The following is a 22,393-nucleotide window of genomic DNA, read 5'->3' on the forward strand; positions in this document are numbered from 1 at the left end:
ATACTTCATTGGATGCGCCACATGAGAAAGAGTTAATGCAATTGTCATTTATTGACTAAGGCATATTGCCATTACATATTTCTTGGAAAATAAAAGACTATTCGAAATAAAAATCTGCGGCATTTTGTCTTCATCGCCAGATTTAAAGTCTTTTTGAACTCGATGTCTTGATCACCATGACGCGGCTACCTTCTTAGGTACATTGCAAATTCGGGTCCATTGATCAGACGTTCCATATCAGAAATAGACACCATAACGAGGATTCTCCCTTGATTGAGGCGCATTGGTGCAATTTGCATGGTTCTTAGGACCAGTGACGTTGGAAAGTGATGACCATGGCCAACGTTGGCTCCATGGTTTCCAACCCTTCTTCCCTCAAAATCACGGCTCCTACGGTCGCGTGATTGTCACCTTGGGCGATTACCTTCTCGAGCATTTCGATCGTATGGATCATGACGTCGATGACGACTTTCTCTAGCCATGGGACGATGCTCTTGATGGCCATCTTGAGGCCTATCAATATCTCTGTTCATAGCTTCAATAAGCTGTTGAAAACTTGTGATCTGTCTTGCATTTATATATGTCCGAAATAAATCACAGGATCTCATAGCATAGACAGGGAAGGTATTGAGGGTTTTCTCAATCAATTGTTCTTCTGTGATCGTCTTGCCACAGAAGTGCATCATTCCTCTGATGCGGAGGGCTTCCGAATAAAATTGCATGACTGTGTCAAATTCAGAGAAGCGAAGATCTTTCCATTCTGCTTCTGTATTCGGAAGGATGGAGTCACGAACATTGCCATATCGTTCGCGAAGCGTTTGCCAAAGCTTTATAGCGCTATCCTCATTTATGAACTCAAACTGGAGGTCACTATCCATGTGACGGTTCATGAAGGCAAGTGCCCTGGAAATATCTTTCTCAGTTTGAGGGTCTGGAGCTGTTTCTATAGGACAAAACTCTTGGATTGTATGCAATAAGTCACGGGCAATAAGGTGGAGCTCAACATCCTGAGCCCACGTTAGGTATCTTTTGCCTGCATAATCCAATGGAACAAAATCGAGTATGTTCGAGTTTGACATCCTGAAAAGGGGTGAAACAAGAACGAATTAGTTTCGGAGCTAAACTTCCATGAAAACTAACAATAATAAGATTTCCGAGCTATGCTACCAAGAAATCGATTTTCAAGAATCTCTTTTGGATTAGACCAAACAATGATGTTTTTAATATGGTCACAATTTGATGCTTTATGGACGCTCTTAGTCCAAGCATTATGAACACTCTTAGTTCATACGAACGCTCTTAGTTCATTTAATTATGAACACTCTTAGTTCATACGAACACTCTTAGTTCGTTAAGCGCGAATCCCCACAATTCCGCTTTGTTAAATACTCAAAACCATTTAGCAACATATATTCCAATATTCTGCAGAAAATAAAAGAATTTAAAATACATGAAAGCAGGAACTTTGATCATAAAAGCTTACTTGGTAATTTGAAGCTTTGCTTTACGATTCTTTATACACGCGCGTGTTGATGCAGGCGTGTAGCTAAATTAGGATTGCCGGAATCTGATCGGAAATTGGCATTTGGTGGGCTGCCCTTCTCCCTTCTTTTTTTTTTTTGTTCTTTTTTTTTTTTTTCGCGGCCCAGGCCTGCTTCCTTTTTTTTCTTTTCTTCTTTTCTTTTTCGCGTCTTCTTTCTTCCTTCTGGTTCTCTCTTCTCCTTCCTTCTGGATTGCAGATGGGTGTCTGCAGCGAGGTTGGGTCGGGTCTGTGCGTCGAGGCCGGTCTGGCCGGCTGTGGGATTCGCGCTGGAGGCTGGTGGGCTGGAGGCAGCGAGCTGTGTCTGCGATGGCGCGCACTGGAGGCCGGTAGGGAGCAGCGATGTTGCAGGCGCGGGGCGAGGGTGAGCGTAGCAGTGCGTTGGGCTGGAGGCTGGCAGGGAGGAGGCCAGTGTGGAGAGGTTGATTGGGTTCTGGCCTCAGGTCTGATGCAAAGCCGATCTGGAGACTGTGCAGATAATGTTTTTTTTTTTGGGCTGCGATTGGTGGTGCAGGCGGTGGACGCTGGGTGGGCTGCGCAGGCACGGTGTCGATCTGAAAGGATCAGAGATCGTGGACTGAGGCCGGTGAGGTGAGGACGGGGAAGAAAGAATTTTTTTTTTTTTTTGTTTAGGATTTTTTTCTTCGCTAGGGTTAAAGCTCGTGCTGATAACGTGTTGTAGAGAATTGTAACTGTGTGTTTATTATTGATAATAGGAGCCCTTTATATAGGGAGTTACAAGGTACACAAAAGGGAATAGAATCCGAATACAATTGAATACCTAGAACACTTTCCTATTACAACTCTAAACCCTAGTTTGAGGAGGCACACATTATGTCGACATCCTTCAACAAACATCTCATTATTGATTAATTGTCAGTCAATCTGTTATTTTGAAGTTGAATTTTTGAGTGTTTGAACTCTGAACAAACTAAAACGATTAAATGTCATGAATTTTTTTGAATGAGAACACATACAACATATTATGACTTGGATACCTTAAGCAAGCACTCCACTTAAGTGCAATGGAGTTCACCAGTGTAAGCTTGAGTTTTCTTGATCGCTCATTGACCCCATTAAGGTAAGTATGTTTTAATGTTGTTGCTTTGTTTATACCTTTTATCTTTTCTCTTGTCTCTTATTTGGTTTTTGTCAATATGTGAGTATTGCGAGTATTGGGATTATCCATTGCCAGTTCGTCAACGTAGATGAATACAACTTTATAAGTTTCTCAGTTCCCACTAAATAGTATAGTTTTAACTTAGGAACTTGCATATTATTGCATATTATATGCATATTAACAACAACTAATTGCATATTATTGCTAACACACGACCAGGGCCGGTCCTGATTCTTTCAAGATCCTGGACGAGAATTATCCCTAGGCCCCTTACTTTTATATTGATAAGCTTGAATATAAGTCTTGTATATTGAGTGCAACAAGGTCTATATAAATCCATGTTTCAAAATTAATTATCTTTTCTTCTCAATGTGTTTTCAATTAAAAATGTATTAGCATCTAATTTCATCATGTTATTGTGAAAATTTAGTTTCAACTTCATGAATTGGTTCTTTTTAATGAGGGAGAAAAATAATGGGTTCTCTTAGGGTGTGGCAGACTCTAGGACCATCTATGATCTGCATACATGAAGTGATCATCTCAAAAGAAAAAAAAGTTGATATTCATCTAAATAATGAAAATAAGAATTAATAATTAGAACAACTCATAAGAAAGAATGTCACACTAAAAAAACTCATAGGAAAGATATATCCATTGTCCAAAGCTAGATATTATTCAAAACTAGACAAAAAGACAAGTCAAGATCTTTAAAAAAAAAAAAAATACTACATAATAGAAAGAGTAGTGATCTGCAGATATGTCATTTGTCTAAAAGGCTGGAAGCTAGGTATTACTCAAAACTACAAAAAGACAAGTCAGTCAACTCCTTGGTGCCCCATTTGATCTGCAGTCCTGGGCTATCGCCAAGGCTGCCTGGCAGTACTAATTAAGGCTGAGCCTGCACACAACACATGTAGAATTAATTAATATATCTCATCTTTGTTATTGGTTAGCTACTAATTGTTTGAAGAAAAAAGACTTTAAATATAGGTCCGACTTTTTTTAATTTCCACAAATATCTCAAGCTTTGTATGAAAGATGATTGATTTATTTTCTTAGTAACAACAAACAAGTATTTGAAGTAAAAGAAAGAAAGGTTGTATAGACAAAGAGTATCAAATACTACATGACACAATGGAACAAGAAAATCATGAATAACAATAACTTTCTAGGTTAGGCTTAACATTGTGATCGATAAGACAATACAAATGATCAATTTCATTCAATTCTTTTTGTAATCGGAAATAAACGTACTTCACATTGTGTGTTCTTTTACTTCTCCTGATTGTTAAATCCCACATCGCAATTACCAATTTTCTTAGACACACAGTTAGCAGGCCTTCCGTTTAATGAAAACCAATTTGCAGGGAGAAGACTTTTGAATTTTAATTCATTGGTACGTAGTAATGAAAATAAGCCCAAGTCAATATAGTCTTAAGGATTTGGAAGACATTTTGATTTTCTTGTAGACTAATTATTGAAATACAGAAACTAAATGCACATAACGTGTTTGCAAGATAACAACAATTAATTGATTAACAGGAGATTCTCATTATTTTAGTTGAAAATAATACAACAATCAATCCATGATATTCCAATTGGAATAAGATGTTGATGGAATATATGAAACTGGAAGATCATGAAAAACTGAACAACAAACTGATAACATACAATTTAACAGTACTCATTAGGATTGGCCAGGAGGTACTCTTCAACTAGCTTGAAGAGGTGGGATGCCTTCTCTTTGCCAGCCTTAATGTGCTCTTCTTTGATCTCCACATCACCTTTGGTGTGGTAGTTGCTTGTGCTCTTGATGACGGATCCTCCATCGGAAGAAGCCACCAATTTGGTCTCGTAAGAGATCTTCTCAATCTTGTCGGACAGGGCATCTCCTTCGATCAAACTGTAGTTGTAGACAAAGTTATCTTTGTCAATCCCATCAATCTTGTGAGTTACAGAGCCGAACTGGCTGCCTTCACCGAAGGTGATCTTCTTGATGGTTCCTACGCCTCCATCTCCTTCTACAATTTCAGCCCCCTTGACTGCTTGTGGAGCAATCTTTGGGATGAGAGTGTCGGCATCAAGGATAAAGGCCTTGAATAATCTAGCTGGTGGGATGACGGAGGTGAACTCAGTTTCATAAGTGAAGACACCCATGATCAGCTTATGGAAGGGATAAAAAAAAAAAGAGAGTAAAAAGAGATAGGTGTTTGAGAACTAGGAGGAGGTTTTGAGTTGTGAAAGAAGAGAGTGGTCTGGGTGGTATTTATAGATCGATTACTCGATCATGATCGAGTTGAGATATGAGCTGGTTGAGTGTCCCTGTGGATGCTAGTACTACTCTCTTGGATGGTCAAAGAAAGCATCCTAGCCCCAATTGGGTTTGGTCGGTGTGCTAATACTAGACGACCAAAACTAAAGAGAGAGAATGGGGTCGTGTTCTAGATGATATTATCTCAATCTCGCTAGTTTTCAATAGCTTCCTTCAGTGTTTTCACAAAGTAATGTCGGGCAGTCAACATTGGCTATCCCATTTTATATTTCTTTGGTTCAAGACTTTACAATCAAACGAATGCTCCATTTTCCACGTTAGAATGACTAATTGTGTCTCACATCTAAGAACCATTTGAGGCGGCATCTCAGACTTAAAAAACAATGCATTGACAAGTCTATTTTCATGTTCTTTGAAAAATTCCCTTGCCTAAAACCCTCAAACTTTGATATACAGGGTGAGCTACTTCACCTTAACCTATAAATACCACCTCCAGGGGTTACATTTTCTCACACCAATATCAATATATTCTCTTAGCTTCCTCCACATTTCAATCTTCTCATATTAAACTTGTAAACCATTATCATGGGTGTGTTTACTTATGAAACCGAGTTCACCTCTGTCATCCCACCACCAAGACTCTACAAGGCCTTTGTTCTTGATGCTGATAACCTCATCCCCAAGATTGCCCCACAGGCTGTGAAGAGTGCTGAAATCGTTGAAGGTGATGGAGGTGTTGGAACCATCAAGAAGATCCACCTCGGTGAAGGAAGCGAATACAGCTATGTGAAGCATCAGATTGATGGACTTGACAAAGACAACTTTGTTTACAACTATAGCATTATTGAGGGGGATGCTATAGGAGACAAAGTTGAGAAAATCTCTTACGAGATTAAATTGGTGGCATCTCCAAGTGGAGGTTCCATCATCAAGAGCACCAGCAACTACCATTGCAAAGGTGAGGTTGAGATCAAGGAAGAGCATGTCAAGGCTGGAAAAGAAAGAGCTGCTGGTTTGTTCAAGATCATTGAAAACTACCTTTTGGGCAACCCTGATGCTTACAACTAAATCGAACCATGATACTATGATAGTGCTACTGCATTATAGTCTTCGTGTCCCGCTCCTTTTGTCATTGGTGTGGCTTTGATATTTTTTTTTCCTTTTCTTTTCAACCAAGAGTTTTGGTTTGCATTTCGGTTTATGGCGAATTTTAATGATCATATTGGATTTCATTTACCCAAATAAAGAATAAATTGTTGATACTCTTTATACAAACTTATGGTGAGTGATTATTTTTGAATATACTGATCTTAAATTACATCCGTATAATATACAAGTCTCAATGTATAATTCATTTTCCGAGCTAATTATTTATATAACCATTGAAAAATAGAAAAGAGAATAAAAGCTCTAATCTTGGGATTATGTCATGACTTCAAAGTTTATTTCACCTTTACGCGCGAGGCTGCGCGTACGCAAAACCCCCTATAACAAATTATGACATACAGGCTCTCCCTCTTGGGGAGACCTTGAGCAGTACCTCTCAAAGTGCAATGGAGGTCACTAGCCTAGCTAGGCCATGAGTCTTCTTGATCGCCCATTGATGACCCGCCCAGTTAAATATGAGTCTTTGTCTCTTTTTTCTTGTACTAAATGTGGAACGCCTCTGAAACTTTAGATCACTCCTCATTGCCACATCTCTGAAATATGAAAAAAAAAATCTCAATCTCTAAGTCCCGATCCATCTGTAATAAAACTAAGACCATGAGTTTTACACAACAAGTTCACCCCATATGTGCTACTGCTACTAAATTAAGAATGGATTGTAGACCCATATATCAATACTAGTTACTACTGGCTCTTCTCCATGTGTGTTTGATATGCCTCCGATTTACAGCTTGACTGAATCCATGATGATCAACTCATGAGCCAAAACATTTAAAGGGTGATTCCATTTCCAAGACTGGTTTCCAAGACTGGTTGGAAATCTTAAACGTTTCTCCATTGAGTAAATTTTTTTGTACCAAAATTATAACAAGACTTGGCATATGATACATAACAATAACCGAACCCATTACTACCTTATTCATCCGGCACATATTTATTTATTTTATCTTAAACCGCCTCTTTTATACCCAATTGCACTCTCCTACTGCTTTCAAGTTGGCGATGTGGGACTGTGAATGCTTTTATTGTATTTTATTTATTTATTGTTTTAATTTTAATTTTTTTTTCATGTGCTTTTGCTGACTCTGTGGTTTGTACTTCTCCACAACCTCATCACAACCACAAATAGAACATCAAATGTGGAAGTGCTTGGTTAGATCCACTGGTCCTCTTTATCGTTGCATATGGGGGTTTTGGTACTCCCATTCCATAGCTTAGTTTGAACAGAAAGAGTCCTAGTAGGACAGGGATTGCTCTCTAACCGGGATTTTCAATAGGCATGGGCCGCACGGCAAAGCAATCAACTATGCTGCTAAGCAAAATACGAACTTAAAATGAATATTGTGTAATGCAAAAATAGTTGCAACATCATCTGTTGCACTTTTCTCTGGCTAGTTCAAGTTGCTCAAGTAATGCTTTTTTTCCGTCGAACTTTCACGATATGTTGTGTAATTTAACTCTTATTATTAATAGAAAAGATAAGAACGAAAAAAAAAAAATGAATGTTAGATGGTGAAGTTGCTCAAATTCTTCTTTTGTCAAGCTTTCAAGGTGGTCTATCTAATATTATCTAACTCACATTATTAAATCAAAATTTACGTCTACCTACCCTTAAAAATTAAGGATAAGACGATGAGTGTTAGGCGGTGAAGTTTCTCAAATAATATAGTCTCTCTTTCAAACCTAGTGTGGTCTAGCATGCATAATTTAACTCTTATTATTACTACAAAATTAACGTCTACCCGACCTCTTAAAAAGAAAAAAGAAAAAAATTAATTTAGGAGAAGAAGAAGATGAAATGTTATGATAATTTGGAAAGGTTAGGTGAATGTAGCACCACTCCCTTAAATGAAACCTAAAGAAACGCCAAGGCACTCAAATTCCGATTTCCAAAAGCGCATTGTGGCGTTTCTCTCTCAATTACTCGATCTAGTAACTACCTCCTATCCCAACGTTCCATCCATGTCGTACCAAAAACGCAGACAAAAAGAACCAAAACATGCAGAAAGAAAGAAAAAAATTACACAGAAAATGAAAGCCAAACCACCATTTGGTTTGTAATCTTGAATCACTTCCTACATTAATTTTCCAGGTAAATCTGTAATCTTTTACTTCCATGAAACTAAAGTACGTACTTTGATTTGATACACAGAGCCATTGTGATTAAACTCCATCTAGTACAGGAAAACACATTCTCTCATTGTTCTTGTTTCTCTTGTTTTCCTGTACTCTGTTCCATATCTCTCTGTTTTTCAATTCTATCCCAAAAGGGTTTCTGATTTCAGCTATGATCTCCAACACCCAGATCTTATTTTCTCTGATCTTGTTATCTCTATGCACCATTCAAGTTCTTAGCGCAGACTCAAAGTCTTCCAATCCTTACATACTTTATTGTGGCTCTTCAAACGGTGGCACCGATTCCGATGGCCGGAAATGGTCATCGGATTCCCAGTTTATTTCCGGGAATTCCACGACGGCGAGGGCCCAATACCAAGACCCTTCTCTTCCTTCCGAAATCCCATACATGTCTGCAAGAATCTTCACCTCTCCATCCTCATACAAATTCTCTGTTTCACCAAAGCAACGTCTTTGGCTCAGACTCCATTTCTACCCTTCTTCCTATAACAGCCTTGACAAATCCGACTCGTATTTTGATGTGACCGCAAATGGGTTTACTCTCCTCAACAATTTCAGCGCCTCCATCACAGCCGAAGCTCTCACGCAGGCCTACATTGTCAAAGAATTCTCACTCATTCCTGTCGAGTCCGGGAATCTCAACATCACGTTCACCCCCTCTTCGTCACATAAGAAATCATTTGCTTTTGTGAACGGGATTGAGGTGATACCTATGCCGGATATATTCCATCCAGCCAATTTGGTCGGATTCGATGAACAAACGGTCGATGTACAAAGCTCGACTCTCCAGACCATGTTTCGGCTCAATGTGGGTGGGCAGTATGTTGGGCCAGCCAACGACTCCGCCGGGCTTAACCGGACATGGTATGATGATTCGCCTTACTTGTTTGGTGCAGCATTTGGGGTCACATCTGAGGCTCAGAAGAATGTCTCGATTAGATACTCTAATAATGTGTCAGAATCTATTGCACCTGTTGATGTTTACAGTACTGCTAGATCAATGGGACCTGACCCGGAGGTCAATTCGAATTACAATCTCACATGGGTTTTTCAGGTGGATGCTAATTTCACTTATGTTGTGAGGTTACATTTCTGTGAGCTTCAGGTCACCAAGGTCAATCAGAGAGTGTTTGATATATATGTGAACAACCAAACGGCGCAGCCGGCTGCAGATGTGATCGGATGGACAGGGAAGATTGGGGTTCCTCTTTATAAAGATTACGCAGCTTTTGTGAAAGATAAAGCTGGTGATGACGAACTGTGGGTGGCATTGCACCCATCTGTGTCAATGAAGCCTGAGTTCTATGATGCAATACTTAATGGATTGGAGGTCTTTAAGATCAATGATACTAGTGGCAACTTGGCAGGCCCCAACCCTGTGCCGTCTCAGATGCTTCAAGATGCTGAGGCGGCCGCGGCTGCGGCAAATAATCCCTCCCCACCGGCAGCGGGATCAAAGAATAAGGGTTTGGTAATTGGTGGACTCACTGGTGGGGCTGCTGGTGTTGTTGTAGCTGCCGCGGTTGGCTTTGTTGTGTACCAAAGGAAGAAGAGATCACATGAGTCCGGGGTTGGGGCTTGGTTGCCGCTCTATGGTACGTCTACCACATTGACTTCTCGAAAGAGTGGTACTAATACCGGTAGTACTAGCCATGTTTCGAGTTTGGCTGCTGGTCTATGTAGGCATTTCTCATTATCCGAGATCAAACATGGTACCAAGAACTTTGATGAGTCTCAAGTTATTGGGGTTGGAGGGTTTGGGAAGGTTTACAAAGGGTTGATTGATGGAGCGTCGACTGAAGTGGCTATAAAGAGATCCAATCCATCTTCCGAACAAGGAGTTAATGAGTTCCAAACTGAAATCGAGATGCTTTCGAGGCTTAGGCACAGGCATTTGGTCTCCTTGATTGGTTTTTGTGAAGAAGAAGGCGAGATGATTTTGGTTTATGATTACATGGCTAATGGGACTCTTAGGGAGCACCTCTACAAGTGCAACAAGCTTCCATTGTCATGGAAGCAAAGGTTGGAAATTTGTATAGGAGCTGCGAGGGGACTGCATTATCTTCATACAGGTGCAAGGTACACTATCATCCATAGAGATGTGAAAACAACAAACATTCTCTTGGATGAGAATTGGGTAGCTAAAGTCTCCGATTTCGGGCTATCCAAAACGGGGCCTAATCTTCACCAAACCCATGTTAGTACAATGGTGAAGGGTAGCTTCGGGTACTTGGACCCTGAATACTTCCGCAGGCAACAATTAACTGAAAAATCAGATGTTTACTCATTCGGGGTAGTTCTATTTGAAGTTTTGTGTGGAAGGCCAGCACTCGATGCTACATTGCCTAAGGAGCAAGTTAGTCTTGCAGATTGGGCTATGCACTGTCAAAAACGGGGAACTCTTCACGAAATCATCGATCCACATCTTAAGGGGACATCAATAAATCCCGAATGTCTTAAAAAATTCGCAGAGACAGCTGAGAAGTGTTTATCCGATCATGGACTATATCGTCCTTCAATGGGTGATGTCCTTTGGAACCTTGAGTTTGCTCTTCAATTGCTTGAACATCCAGACGGGGAAAGAGTTGTAGCTGAAGTTAGAGCAAATGATGCTTATGCTATGCACAATGCCACTCTGGTCATTGAAGAAGAGAGCACTACTGCAAGTGTGCCTGTTGATGAGTTGACCAATAGTACTGTTGTTTTTTCACAGTTTGTGAATCAACAAGGAAGATGATGAGCAGGACAATGAATCATTTGACTATTGTTATGCCCGAGTTTTGTTACTCTTTTTGTATGCTTAGGAGTTTTGTCTTGTAGATTGTGCATACAGACAACTGAAACTATCAGAGAAGCTTTGGGGGATACACATGCTTTGTGGATTGACCCCATCTTTCCACCTGGTAAATATCTAGAGCTTGAAAAATTAACTTGCGTTGCTTTTTTATTCGTTTTCCTGTTCTTTTGTTCGGCTTTCAGCCAGTACATTAACGCATCTATACATTAAGCTAGATTAATTATATATATGTAATGGTGGATGTAGACCAGAGTAAATTAGTGATAGACCAGTCTACCATTGCATAGATATTGTATCACTACAGAGAGCTGATCTACGTCTGTATGGATGTTTACTGCACTATAGCATTTTCTTCTTTTTAGTTTTTCATGTTTTTGCTTAAAAGTTAAAACCATGATGCAGCATATTGCAGCTTTTGTTTGCAAAACATTTGTCACCTTGTGCCCCATATCAGCCTCTCTCTCTCTCTCTCTCTCTCTCTCTCTCTCCATAGTCCATACAGACTAGATAAAAAGAGCTTATGACTAAGAAACAAATTTATAAAATTTTTGGGGAAGAGATTTTATCATCAACAGACAAGCCACAGCAATGTAAGTGGGCTACATATATACTAAGCTAAACTTTGCAAAGACTGAGAAATACATGCCAATGATAATTTTCTATTTTTCTGGACCATTAATCAGAAGTTTGGCTTTTGAATTAGCAAAACTTGGCAGATTTGAAAGAAAGGGGGTACATAAAGGAGTTAAAGTAAGTGAAACTGATGCTCTGACTGGTCTTCAAAGGCTTGCCTCCATTGACCAAGCAATCATCAAATGAGAGCCTCTTGAAGATGGTTGGGTTTATGACTCTTGCTGAGGCAAACCAACCACAGTGGAGATGAATATTTGAAGCAGCACATGACCCAGAATTAACACAGATGTTCACAATCTGTACTATGTATCTTGGAATCCCAGACGTGGTGTCTATGCTTTGTGAGATGCTTATGTCTCTATTTGCACAGCTCCCTGTTCACAAAAATTAGTTTGTTCTAAACAAGAGGAAAGTTAACAAATTTGTGAGGATAAGTACTAATCAGATCATGGGTATGTGTTATAGAAAAATGAAAAGGATGGGATCTTCACCATGAAACAAAAGCTTTCTGTGAGTTGATGAGTTACCCTTTTCTGAACATTCCATAGTTGCTGAGTGGTTGCTAGAAGCTCCATGAAATGAAGACAAAAACTTGTTTGAAGGACCTGTATAAAGGAAAAATACTCGTGTTATTATATATAATGTGTGTATGTACTAGAAACTCTGTATTCATGAGCATTTACACACAAGAGGTTAATTAGGAGGTACCAGAATGTGCTCCAAGATTGCAGAACAGAATGATAAGCATGATGATCAAATAGATGAGGAAGAACACATGATAAGAACTCATGATGATGGCCTCTTTAGTTACAAGGTCAAACTGCAAAGAGTTCTGTGGCTAGATCTCCTATTTTGTTTTGGTAGTGTTGGATAGAATTCAATCCACAATTATGCAGTGGAGGTCAATGCAGTAAGAAATGGGAGGATAGGTTATGCAGAGAAGATTTTGTTGGATTGCTGACCCTATTGTCTACTGGATATATGTATTCAAGAAGGGTTTGAACAATTAAGTACACTCCAATGAAGTCTGCAGGCTAAGGACTAAGGGAGAGTGAATGAGTCACTTTTCTATTCTGCAAAGACAAGGATGGTAGCAGCAATTTATAATATGCAGAACAAGAAATTGCTATTTCCCAAGTATTATATTGCCTCAACTTCCCTTCCCTAATTTCCCATACAAACCAATTGAAACCAGACACATACAGATTTATAAGAAGAAAAGGAAAATATTAGAACCCTAGATTTGCTTACTAAATGATGCGTGTATATTATATAGTCTTGGAAAAATGAATTAAATAACTTCAGACCAGGCCCTGATTATACTATTCCAAACGCTGCCGGACCTTGCAGAGCAGAATTTGATATACATGTTTAGTGATTGTAGCAGTACTATTCCAGGAATGTAGCAATACCAAAGAAAAAGAAGAAGAAATTTATAAACAGAGAGGGAGCAAAAAGAAAAATAAACTCTTGACAGATATGCCACACTCAAGTGACGGCAGTCAGTTGTTTTTGAGTCAGATCAGTGTCTTTTAGTAAAGAGATTATGAAAATTTTTGTGAAAAAAAAAAAACAGACAAATACTACTCAAATAGTGACAAAAATAGTCTAGTAATTACTATTAACCCCAGGTATAAAACTATAAATAGCAGGCACAAGGGCCACTTCAAAGGAAAATGAATTTTAATCCAACCCTGCTTCTTTTTTTTTTGAAAGAAAACAAACTTACGTTAAAACAGCGAGGCCTACTAGCCCGGCTATATCAGTACTACAACAACATCCCCACTACTTTTTGTCTCATGTTAACCGGCTAGCAAATAGTGTAGCTCATTATCTTGCTCGGCTTTAGTTTCAAATACCTCTCATTCTTAGTATCTGTATGCTCTCGAATTTATTAGGGATGTCTTTTTGAGCGATATTCATCGCTAGTTCAATGAAGTTTATCTTTATTAAAAAAAAAAAAATACAGAGAAACTTAACCAACATCAAACCCAAAAGGAACAACATCCTGGGGAGAAATGTGGGAAGGATCAAACAACAACAAACTAATAAAGGAGGAAGGAGGATTGGTAACCCAATCACTAGGAAACATCCGGCCTCCTGGAAGCCAAGGCCGCAATGAAATCTGCCACCTGATTGGCTTGACGGCTGGACCAAATCCAGCTAACATTGGAAAAAGATGAAGTTAAAGAATGAATTCTCCAGACCAGCGGAGCTATCATCCAATCCATAGAAGAAGAATGAACATTCTTAAGAGTACAAATAACTTCAGAAGAGTCTGATTCCAATATGAAAGTAGATAAATTCAACCCATATATTGTCCCCTTATTCTATGATAGAAGCATTCAACAGAAAAGTCGACCATGGAAAATAATGGTATCCTTTATGTTTTCACTTAACTATTAATTGGTCCACCAAATGCCCCTATAAAATCAAAAGACAATATCAGTTTATGTTCTTGTTTTCCCTTCATCAAATTGAGGAGGAGCCTCAATCAGGTATTGTAGGGCAATCCATCGTCAAACCTTATTAAGAATAGGGGAATCCTCTTCTTCCTCCAAAGAGACAAAGAACAATATATATTATTACAAATTCTCATACCATTATCACACACTGTTTCCGTGTGTGTGTTTCGACATTGAAGTGAAAATAACAGTGTGAGAAGGTGAATTTCAGTACGTAACTCTTGCCCCTTTTGGGGCGTGTGTGTTACATCATATCAAAGCCTGTTTCTGCATGTATGCCCCCTCATATCCTGCTCATGTCTCCACTTAATGGAACCATTTGTAATTGGTCAAAAAGGAGATCCTTTTCTTTTCATTCCACACCCATTACAAAATCTTTCATTTTTGTTTTTACCCCATTGCAATTCTTAATAAATATTTCATTCTCTTTTGTTTTCTTTGAGCATTCTGGATCTTTCTCTTCCTGTCTTGAGAGGACCTCTGTCTGAATCAGTAGGTACACAATATTCCAATGGCCAGAAGAAGCACTAACCTAAAACAAGAACTTGTAGGAACAGCTAGCTTTTCTATCCTTTCAAAATCTTGCTTTCCATTTTCACTTCTGCTAGCTATTGCTGGCACCAGTCATGAAATACAATGCCTCCACATTAACCTAGGTAACAAAATCGACTACAACATATGTGACTTACATCCACTTTTGGGTCTAGGATGCAGGGGAACTAACTTCTACATCGATGACTGCTGATGCATTTTTCGGAAGGGAAAATATCACAAATGGTCATAGAGTTATGCTACATCGATGACTGCTGATGCATTTTTCGGAAGGGAAAATATCACAAATGGTCATAGAGTTATGACTTGTTCGACACTTTACTCACTATATTTTCAACAATATCACTTAACTCACTAATTTTTATATCCGTATTTCACTTAACTCACTATAGTTAACTTTACCGTTAGAAACTGTTAAACAGTGACTATTTGTGATTTTTTGCCTATTGGGAATTTCACTTTTTCAAAAATCTCCTTGATGTGGTCGCATGTGTAACAAATTTCCACATCATAAACTTGGGTATCATTTTGCAACAATCACGAAGAATTTGGGGACTAAAGCGTCTGGGTTGGGATCGGCATCGAATGAATTCATTCTACAAAATGAATGGAAGATTACACTGTGCATGCAAGGTATGGAAGAGATTGACAGATTGTGGAAGATTAACGTACCACCCAAGGTACGTATGCATGCAATGCGGCTGGCGAAAGTTAGGTTACCTTGTTGGAGCCGTTGAAGTTTGAATAGATGGTTGTGAGGGTTACCATTAGGGTTTCCTTGTTTGTTTAATAACTCCTGTTTAAGAGGAGCGTGCATTTGTTTCTGTTAGGGTTAGACCTGGTCTTTAGGATCAGGTTATGCTTTGAATTCATGGTTTAGGGTTAGCATGCTTTAAATTAGTCTGTTTCTGTTAAAACACGTGGCTGCATGTAGCCAATACGTGAGCTTGTCTTTAGTCTTGGTTGTTAGGGTTTGAGGCTATATAATAGCCGGAGTTATGTTGAATAAAGTATTGGAGTTGCATTCAATCCAGTTAGAAGTGTTTTAGTATACTGCTAATTCTAAGTTCTAACAAAGTGGTATCAGAGCTCCTTAACGGGGCCTGATTGGGAAGAAAGAGAGAGAGAAGAGGGCGAGAGAAAAGAGAGTCCAAGAGAGAAAGAAGAGGAGTGAGAGATATGGCTGCAGAAGGGAACTTTGTTCAGCTAGCCATTCCCAGATTTGATGGTCACTATGACCATTGGTCGATGCTGATGGAAAATCTCCTTCGATCGAAGGTTTACTGGAGCTTGGTGGAACAAGGTATCACAGTGCTAGAAGAAGGTGTGTAACCAACTGAAGCTCAGCGGAAAACAATGGAGGATCAACGAGTGAAGGACCTCAAAGTCAAGAACTATTTGTTCCAGGCGATTGACCGGACCATTATGGAAACGATACTTAACAAAGATACAACTAAAGGCATCTGGGACTCCATGAAGCTGAAGTATCAAGGGTCTACAAGGATCAAAAGAGCACAGCTGCAGGCTTTAAGAAAGGAGTTCGAGGTGCTTCAAATGAAAGAAGGTGAACAAGTGGATGAGTACTTTGCTCGAACACTTACAATTGCGAACAAAATGAAAGCTCATGGGAAAAAGATGGAGCAAGTGGTGATTATAGAGAAGATCCTGAGGTCCTTGACGAGCAGATTTGATTATGTAGTATGCTCAGTTGGGAATCAAATGATCTAGACAGACTGACAATAGATGAGCTTCAAAGCAGTCTCTTGGTGCATGAGCAGAGAATGAATGGCCATCAGAGAGAAGAACAAGCATTAAAGATCACCTCCGAGGACAGGTTTGGAGCAAGGGAAAGAGGAAGAGGAACATTCAGAGGAAGGGGTCGAGGTAGAGGCATACAGAGTTTGAATAAGGCTTTGATTGAATGTTACCGATGTCACAAGTTAGGGCATTTTCAATACGAATGCCCTAGCTGGGAAAGGAAAGCCAATTATGCTGAGTTGGATGAAGAAGATGAGTTGCTCTTGATGTCTTATGTAGAGCTCAACAAGTCAAACAGGGAAGGCGTTTGGTTTCTTGACTCTGGATGCTCAAATCATATGTCAGGCAACAAGCAGTGGTTAGTCGATTTGGATGAGCAGTTCAGGCACTCCGTGAAGCTAGGGAACAACACAAGGATGCCTGTGATGGGAAGAGGAAACATCAAACTGGAAGTGGGAGGAGTAACACAGGTAGTAACTGATGTTTTCTACATTCCTGAATTGCAAAATAATTTGCTAAGTATTGGTCAGCTACAAGAGAAGGGCTAGCCATCTTGATACAAAATGGAGTCTGTAGAATTTATCATCCTAGAAGAGGGCTTATTATGCAAACACAAATGTCTGCAAACCGGATGTTTGTTTTGCTAGCAAATGTGATGTCGCAGCCTTCAGCATGCTTCAAAGCAGCTTCTGAAGATACCACTGATCTGTGGCGTCGAAGATTTGGGCACTTGAGCCACAAGAACCTCAGAACCTTGGAGAACAAGAAATTGGTGAAGGGACTGCCTCAACTCAAAGTCACAAGCAAGCTATGTACAAGTTGTATGGTGGGGAAGCAGCACCGAGAAGCTATGTCAAAGAAAAGCCAATTGAGAGCATCAAAACAGCTTCAGTTGATACATGCTGACATCTGTGGCCCTATAACCCCTGCTTCAAATAGTAACAAAAGGTACCTCTTGAGCTTCATTGATGATTTTAGTAGGAAGATTTGGGTATATTTCCTAGCTGAAAAATGTGAAGCGTTTACAACATTCAAAAATTACAAAAATCTTGTGGAAAAGGAGATAGGAATGTCTATATGTGGCTTGAGAACAAATAGAGGAGGAGAATTCACGTCAAAGGAGTTCAATGTTTTCTGTGAAACTAATGGCATAAGACGGCAGCTCACCACAGCTTACACGCCCCAACAAAATGGGGTTGCAGAACGCAAAAATCGTACCATCATGAATATGGTTCGATGTTTGCTATCAGAGAAGCAAATGCCAAAGTCTTTCTGGCCAGAAGCAGCTAGATGGACTGTCCATGTACTTAATCGTAGCCCTACCTTGGCAGTGAAGGATAAAACTCCTGAAGAAAGATGGAGTGGAGTTAAGCCAGACGTGGAGTATTTCAGAGTGTTTGGTTGCATAGGTCATGTGCATGTGTCGGATGCCAAAAGATTAAAGTTGGATGACAAGAGCTATAAGTGTGTGCTGCTTGGCATGAGTGAGGAGTCTAAGGCCTACAAACTTTTTAATCCTGTAACTAAGAAGGTGGTGATTAGCAGAGATGTGTTGTTTGATGAAAATGAAAGTTGGAACTGGGGGAAGAGTGAAGAAGAAGTCAGACTTGATACACTTGCGTGGGGTGACAGCGATGAGGAGTTAAGTGATTTAAGTGATAGTGAAGATGACACAGAAGGAGGTCAAAAAAGTGAAGTGCCCGAAATGCCTGGTTCAAGTGACTCTTCTGCAGAAAGTGTACCAAGTTCGCCTGAAGGAAGGAATAGAAGAATACCGGTGTGGATGCAGGATTACGTGAGTGGGGAAGGCCTATCTGAAGGAGAAGAGGGGCAAAACTTGGCCATGTTCATCTCCTATGAAGATCCAACATGCTATGAGGAGTCCGCAAGGAGTGAGAAGTGGAGAAGTGCCATGGATTTAGAGATTGAAGCAATAGTGAGGAATGAGACTTGGGAGCTGGTAAATCTACTAGTAGGGACTAAGAAGATAGGAGTAAAGTGGGTGTATAAGACTAAGTTGAATGAGAATGGGAAGATTGATAAATGCAAGGCCCGGTTAGTTGCAAAGGGCTATGCTCAAAAGCATGGGATAGACTACAATGAAGTGTTTGCTCCTGTGGCTAGGTGGGACACCATACGAATGGTGTTGGCTTTGGCAGCTCAAAAGGGATGGATTGTGTTTCAGTTGGATGTTAAAAGTGCATTCTTGCACGGTGAATTGAGTGAAGCAGTGTATATAGAACAGCCACAGGGATATGAGAAGGAAGGAGAAGAGCACAAAGTCTACAAACTCAGAGCACAAAGTCTACAAACTCAAGAAAGCTTTGTACGGGTTAAAGCAGGCACCTAGGGCTTGGTACAACAGAATTGAAGGGTACTTTGCAAAGGAAGGATTCGAGAGGTGTAGTCATGAACATACCTTGTTTATCAAGGCAGAAGATGGAGGAAGAATTCTGATTGTAAGTCTTTATGTAGATGATTTGATTTTCACTGGAAATGATGTTTGCATGATTCAGAAGTTTAAGAGTTCCATGAAGGTTGAGTTTGAAATGACAAACCTAGGAGAAATGAAGTATTTCCTAGGAGTTGAGGTTCAACAAAGTTTAAAGGGTATTCACATATGTCAAAAGAAGTATGCTCGGGAAGTTCTTGAAAGGTTTGGGATGGAGAAAAGCAATCCTGTGAAAAATCCAATCATTCCTGGTTCGAAGTTGATGAAAGAAGGGGAAGGAGGCAAGGTTAATGCAACATTATTCAAGCAAATGGTTGGGAGTCTTATGTACTTGACCGCTACCAGGCCTGATCTGATGTATGTTGTATGTCTTATTAGTCGGTTTATGGCTAATCCTACTGAAGCTCACATGCTTGTTGCAAAGAGAGTGCTAAGGTATGTGAAGGGAACAGTTGAGTTAGGGGTGTTTTATAAAAGAGGTGTTGCAGACGAGCTGGTGGCTTATACCGACAGTGATTATGCGGGTGATGTAGATGACAGAAAGAGTACTTCAGGGTATGTATTTATGCTGAGTGGTGGAGCGATATCTTGGTCCTCAAAGAAGCAACCAGTGGTGACCTTATCCATAACGGAAGCAGAGTTCGTCGCTGCTGCTGCTTGTGCTTGTCAAAGTGTTTGGATGCAAAGGGTGCTCAACAAGTTTGGTCTTTTTCAATGTAAGTGTGTTACAATGCTTTGTGACAATAGCTCTACTATTAAGTTATCAAAAAATCCTGTTATGCATGGAAGAAGCAAGCACATCGATGTAAGATTTCATTTTCTACGTGATCTCACAAAGGATGGTGTTGTGGAGTTAAAGTATTGTGGTACCAGTGAACAAGTTGCAGATATCATGACTAAACCATTGAGGCTTGAGAGTTTTGAGAAGCTTCGTGGGCTACTGGGAGTGAAGGCTAAGTATGATATAAACTGATTGCTTTCAGCAATTTCAGTTTAGGGGAGGATTTGTTGGAGCCGTTGAAGTTTGAATAGATGGTTGTGAGGGTTACCATTAGGGTTTCCTTGTTTGTTTATTAACTCCTATTTAAGAGGAGCGTGCATTTGTTTCTGTTAGGGTTAGACCTGGTCTTTAGGATCAGGTTATGCTTTGAATTCATGGTTTAGGGTTAGCATGCTTTAAATTAGTCTGTTTCTGTTAAAACACGTGGCTGCATGTAGCCAATACGTGAGCTTGTCTTTAGTCTTGGTTGTTAGGGTTTGAGGCTATATAATAGCCGGAGTTATGTTGAATAAAGTATTGGAGTTGCATTCAATCCAGTTAGAAGTGTTTTAGTATACTGCTAATTCTAAGTTCTAACATACCTTGTCACGCCCCGAATTTTGAATGATAAATTCAAATCCGAAACATGAATTAAACCACTTAATCAAATAAATGTTCTGAATTTTTTTCTCAATATAACCTCTCCACACGGTACACAAACTCCAAATCTCGAAACCTCGAGTTCATTATTACAATTCACTCTCACAAGCAATATTGTAAAGCTCTAAATGAGCATAACACACCTCACAACTTACAATTGCTGTACCGCACGATCACCGTCCTGGTTCTCCTGTCCTGTAGGATTACCCGCTACACAATTTGAATAGTGTACCGGGAGTTGCAACAACACAAAACCCGGTAAGCTTTTGACAGCTAGTATGAGTAAACAAGAAAGAACTGTTGATTTATTAAATTACAAGACCACCACAAACCCACGTTACTTTCTCACTCTCATATATATATATATAGACACTTATGAGTTACTCTCAATTTAGCTCATAAGATTTCCCAACATTTGACAGACAGACTCATATATATATATAGACCCTTATGAGTTACTCTCAATTTCCCTCATAAGGTTACCACATATATATAGACACTTATGAGTTACTCTCAATTTCACTCATAAGGTCACTCCACATTTGGCAGACAGACTAGAGCTCTAACTGAACGTAACCACTCGTCCGGCCACAGACGTGATTACGATTTAATACTATTAATAACCACCAGCCCGGTACGAGAGCGTGATTCACTAATAGATGCCATGGTCACCTCGTGACCTAGTGATCTCCACAGATCACAACAATTTATTGTTCCTCAACAATAAAACTCAACACCTCTCACAATATATTGTTTCTCAACAATAAACTCAATACCTCTCACAATATATTGTTTCTCAACAATAAACTCAATACCTCTCACAATATGTTGTTTCTCAACAATAACTCAACACAACTCCAACAATACATATTATTTCACGTAATAATATATATACAGACATTCACACAGGAATGTCTAGTAACACCAACAATAGTTCATATGATTGCAACAAAATAAAGCAATTAATTGTATTGGGTTCGTAATATGAACCACGTGAGGTTTACTCACCTCGATAATCCCGCTGCGTCTTCAATTCAGCTCAAAATACGATCCACAATCGTCCACCAACTCAAACCGTCAATCACCTAGTCAGATACGATCTTAACTTAGCAATCATTCATAACCCACACATATACGGAAATCCAACGGTCGGATTCTAATTTAATGATGATCCAACGGTCAGATTGAATTTATATGATGATCCAACGGTCGGATCCTCACGGATCGCCCTTAGGATCATCCTCCAAAATTATCACGAAGATCCAACGGTCAGATCTTCTTGAATCGCTCTAACAAACATCTCCTCAAAATTATACGAAAATCCGACGGACGGATTCTCACGAATCGCTTTCCGAATCACCATTTCTCAATTATACGAAGATCCAACGGTCGGATCTTCGCCCGTGACCACACAAAGTCATCGGGACAGTCATACGATCAACATATCGAATCTACCATTCCATCAGACGGTCTGATCTTCACAGATCACAAATCGAACGATCGAAATTGATCGAAACTTAAAAATTCATAACTTAATCATACGATATCCAAAAATTATGAATTATATATGCAAACGATCGTATCGACACGTAGAACACAAAAATGGACAGAAACTGTCCTTGGGGTGGCCGGAGGTCGCCGGAAACCACCATCACAGTGGCGGCACCGCCACCCATCCAAAGTCAAAATTAGACAAAACTCCCAACATGAAAGTTCTTCATCTTAACTCGAATTGAAACTTTCATAACTACACCAAAGTCAGATTATGAGCCAAAAAGTAGAATTTTACCTCGCAAGTTTTGAAACCCGAAGAACCCTAGTTTCCCAATCTTCAAAATTCGATCACCCCGGATCAAATCGCTGCAAGCCTTCTTGGGGATAGCTTCTACTTCCTCTGGGCTAGAAAAGCCCTCAAAGAACTCGAGCTATAGTGGCCGGAGCTGGGAGAACCAAGGTGGCGAAGGAAGACGATTTCCAGCTCGGGCTGTGCGGCTTCTCGGTCTTCTAGCGGCCACCACGATGGTTATCTCAAGTCGATGTCTTCTGGAAAGTCGTAGAAAACTTCACGGTGAGAAAAATTG

The 22,393-nt window shown here is 39.8% G+C and overlaps 4 protein-coding genes and 1 non-coding gene across 5 annotated transcripts; 2 read left to right on the top strand and 3 right to left on the bottom strand.

Moving 5' to 3' along the window:
• Positions 1-3,304: 3,304 nt before the first annotated feature.
• LOC133708899 (major strawberry allergen Fra a 1.06-like) lies at positions 3,305-4,946 on the bottom strand. The gene is made up of 2 exons (XM_062134467.1): positions 4,332-4,946; positions 3,305-3,558 (listed from the first exon to the last, which is right to left on the bottom strand). Exon 1 carries the CDS (start codon positions 4,815-4,817, stop codon positions 4,335-4,337), a length of 483 nt encoding a protein of 160 aa, XP_061990451.1. The 5' UTR covers positions 4,818-4,946; the 3' UTR covers positions 3,305-3,558; positions 4,332-4,334.
• A 481-nt stretch (positions 4,947-5,427) lies between these two features.
• Positions 5,428-6,207, top strand: LOC133708900 (major strawberry allergen Fra a 1.07). The gene has a single exon (XM_062134468.1). It carries the CDS (start codon positions 5,518-5,520, stop codon positions 5,998-6,000), a length of 483 nt encoding a protein of 160 aa, XP_061990452.1. The 5' UTR covers positions 5,428-5,517; the 3' UTR covers positions 6,001-6,207.
• A 183-nt stretch (positions 6,208-6,390) lies between these two features.
• LOC133713261 (U1 spliceosomal RNA) lies at positions 6,391-6,556 on the bottom strand. Its single transcript, XR_009847927.1, has one exon. It is a non-coding gene; the product is annotated as a U1 spliceosomal RNA (small nuclear RNA).
• A 1,444-nt stretch (positions 6,557-8,000) lies between these two features.
• On the top strand, positions 8,001-11,396 carry LOC133708898 (receptor-like protein kinase ANXUR1). Its single transcript, XM_062134466.1, has one exon. It carries the CDS (start codon positions 8,387-8,389, stop codon positions 10,970-10,972), a length of 2,586 nt encoding a protein of 861 aa, XP_061990450.1. The 5' UTR covers positions 8,001-8,386; the 3' UTR covers positions 10,973-11,396.
• Positions 11,397-11,710: 314 nt separating this feature from the next.
• On the bottom strand, positions 11,711-12,965 carry LOC133708525 (TPD1 protein homolog 1-like). Its single transcript, XM_062133989.1, has 3 exons — positions 12,374-12,965; positions 12,157-12,270; positions 11,711-12,039 (listed from the first exon to the last, which is right to left on the bottom strand). The coding sequence occupies exons 1-3, from the start codon at positions 12,453-12,455 to the stop codon at positions 11,732-11,734; spliced, it is 504 nt and encodes a 167-aa protein (XP_061989973.1). The 5' UTR covers positions 12,456-12,965; the 3' UTR covers positions 11,711-11,731.
• Positions 12,966-22,393: the final 9,428 nt, after the last annotated feature.

The sequence above is a fragment of the Rosa rugosa genome, chromosome 5, assembly GCF_958449725.1.
Source record: "Rosa rugosa chromosome 5, drRosRugo1.1, whole genome shotgun sequence".
NCBI lineage: Eukaryota > Viridiplantae > Streptophyta > Magnoliopsida > Rosales > Rosaceae > Rosa > Rosa rugosa.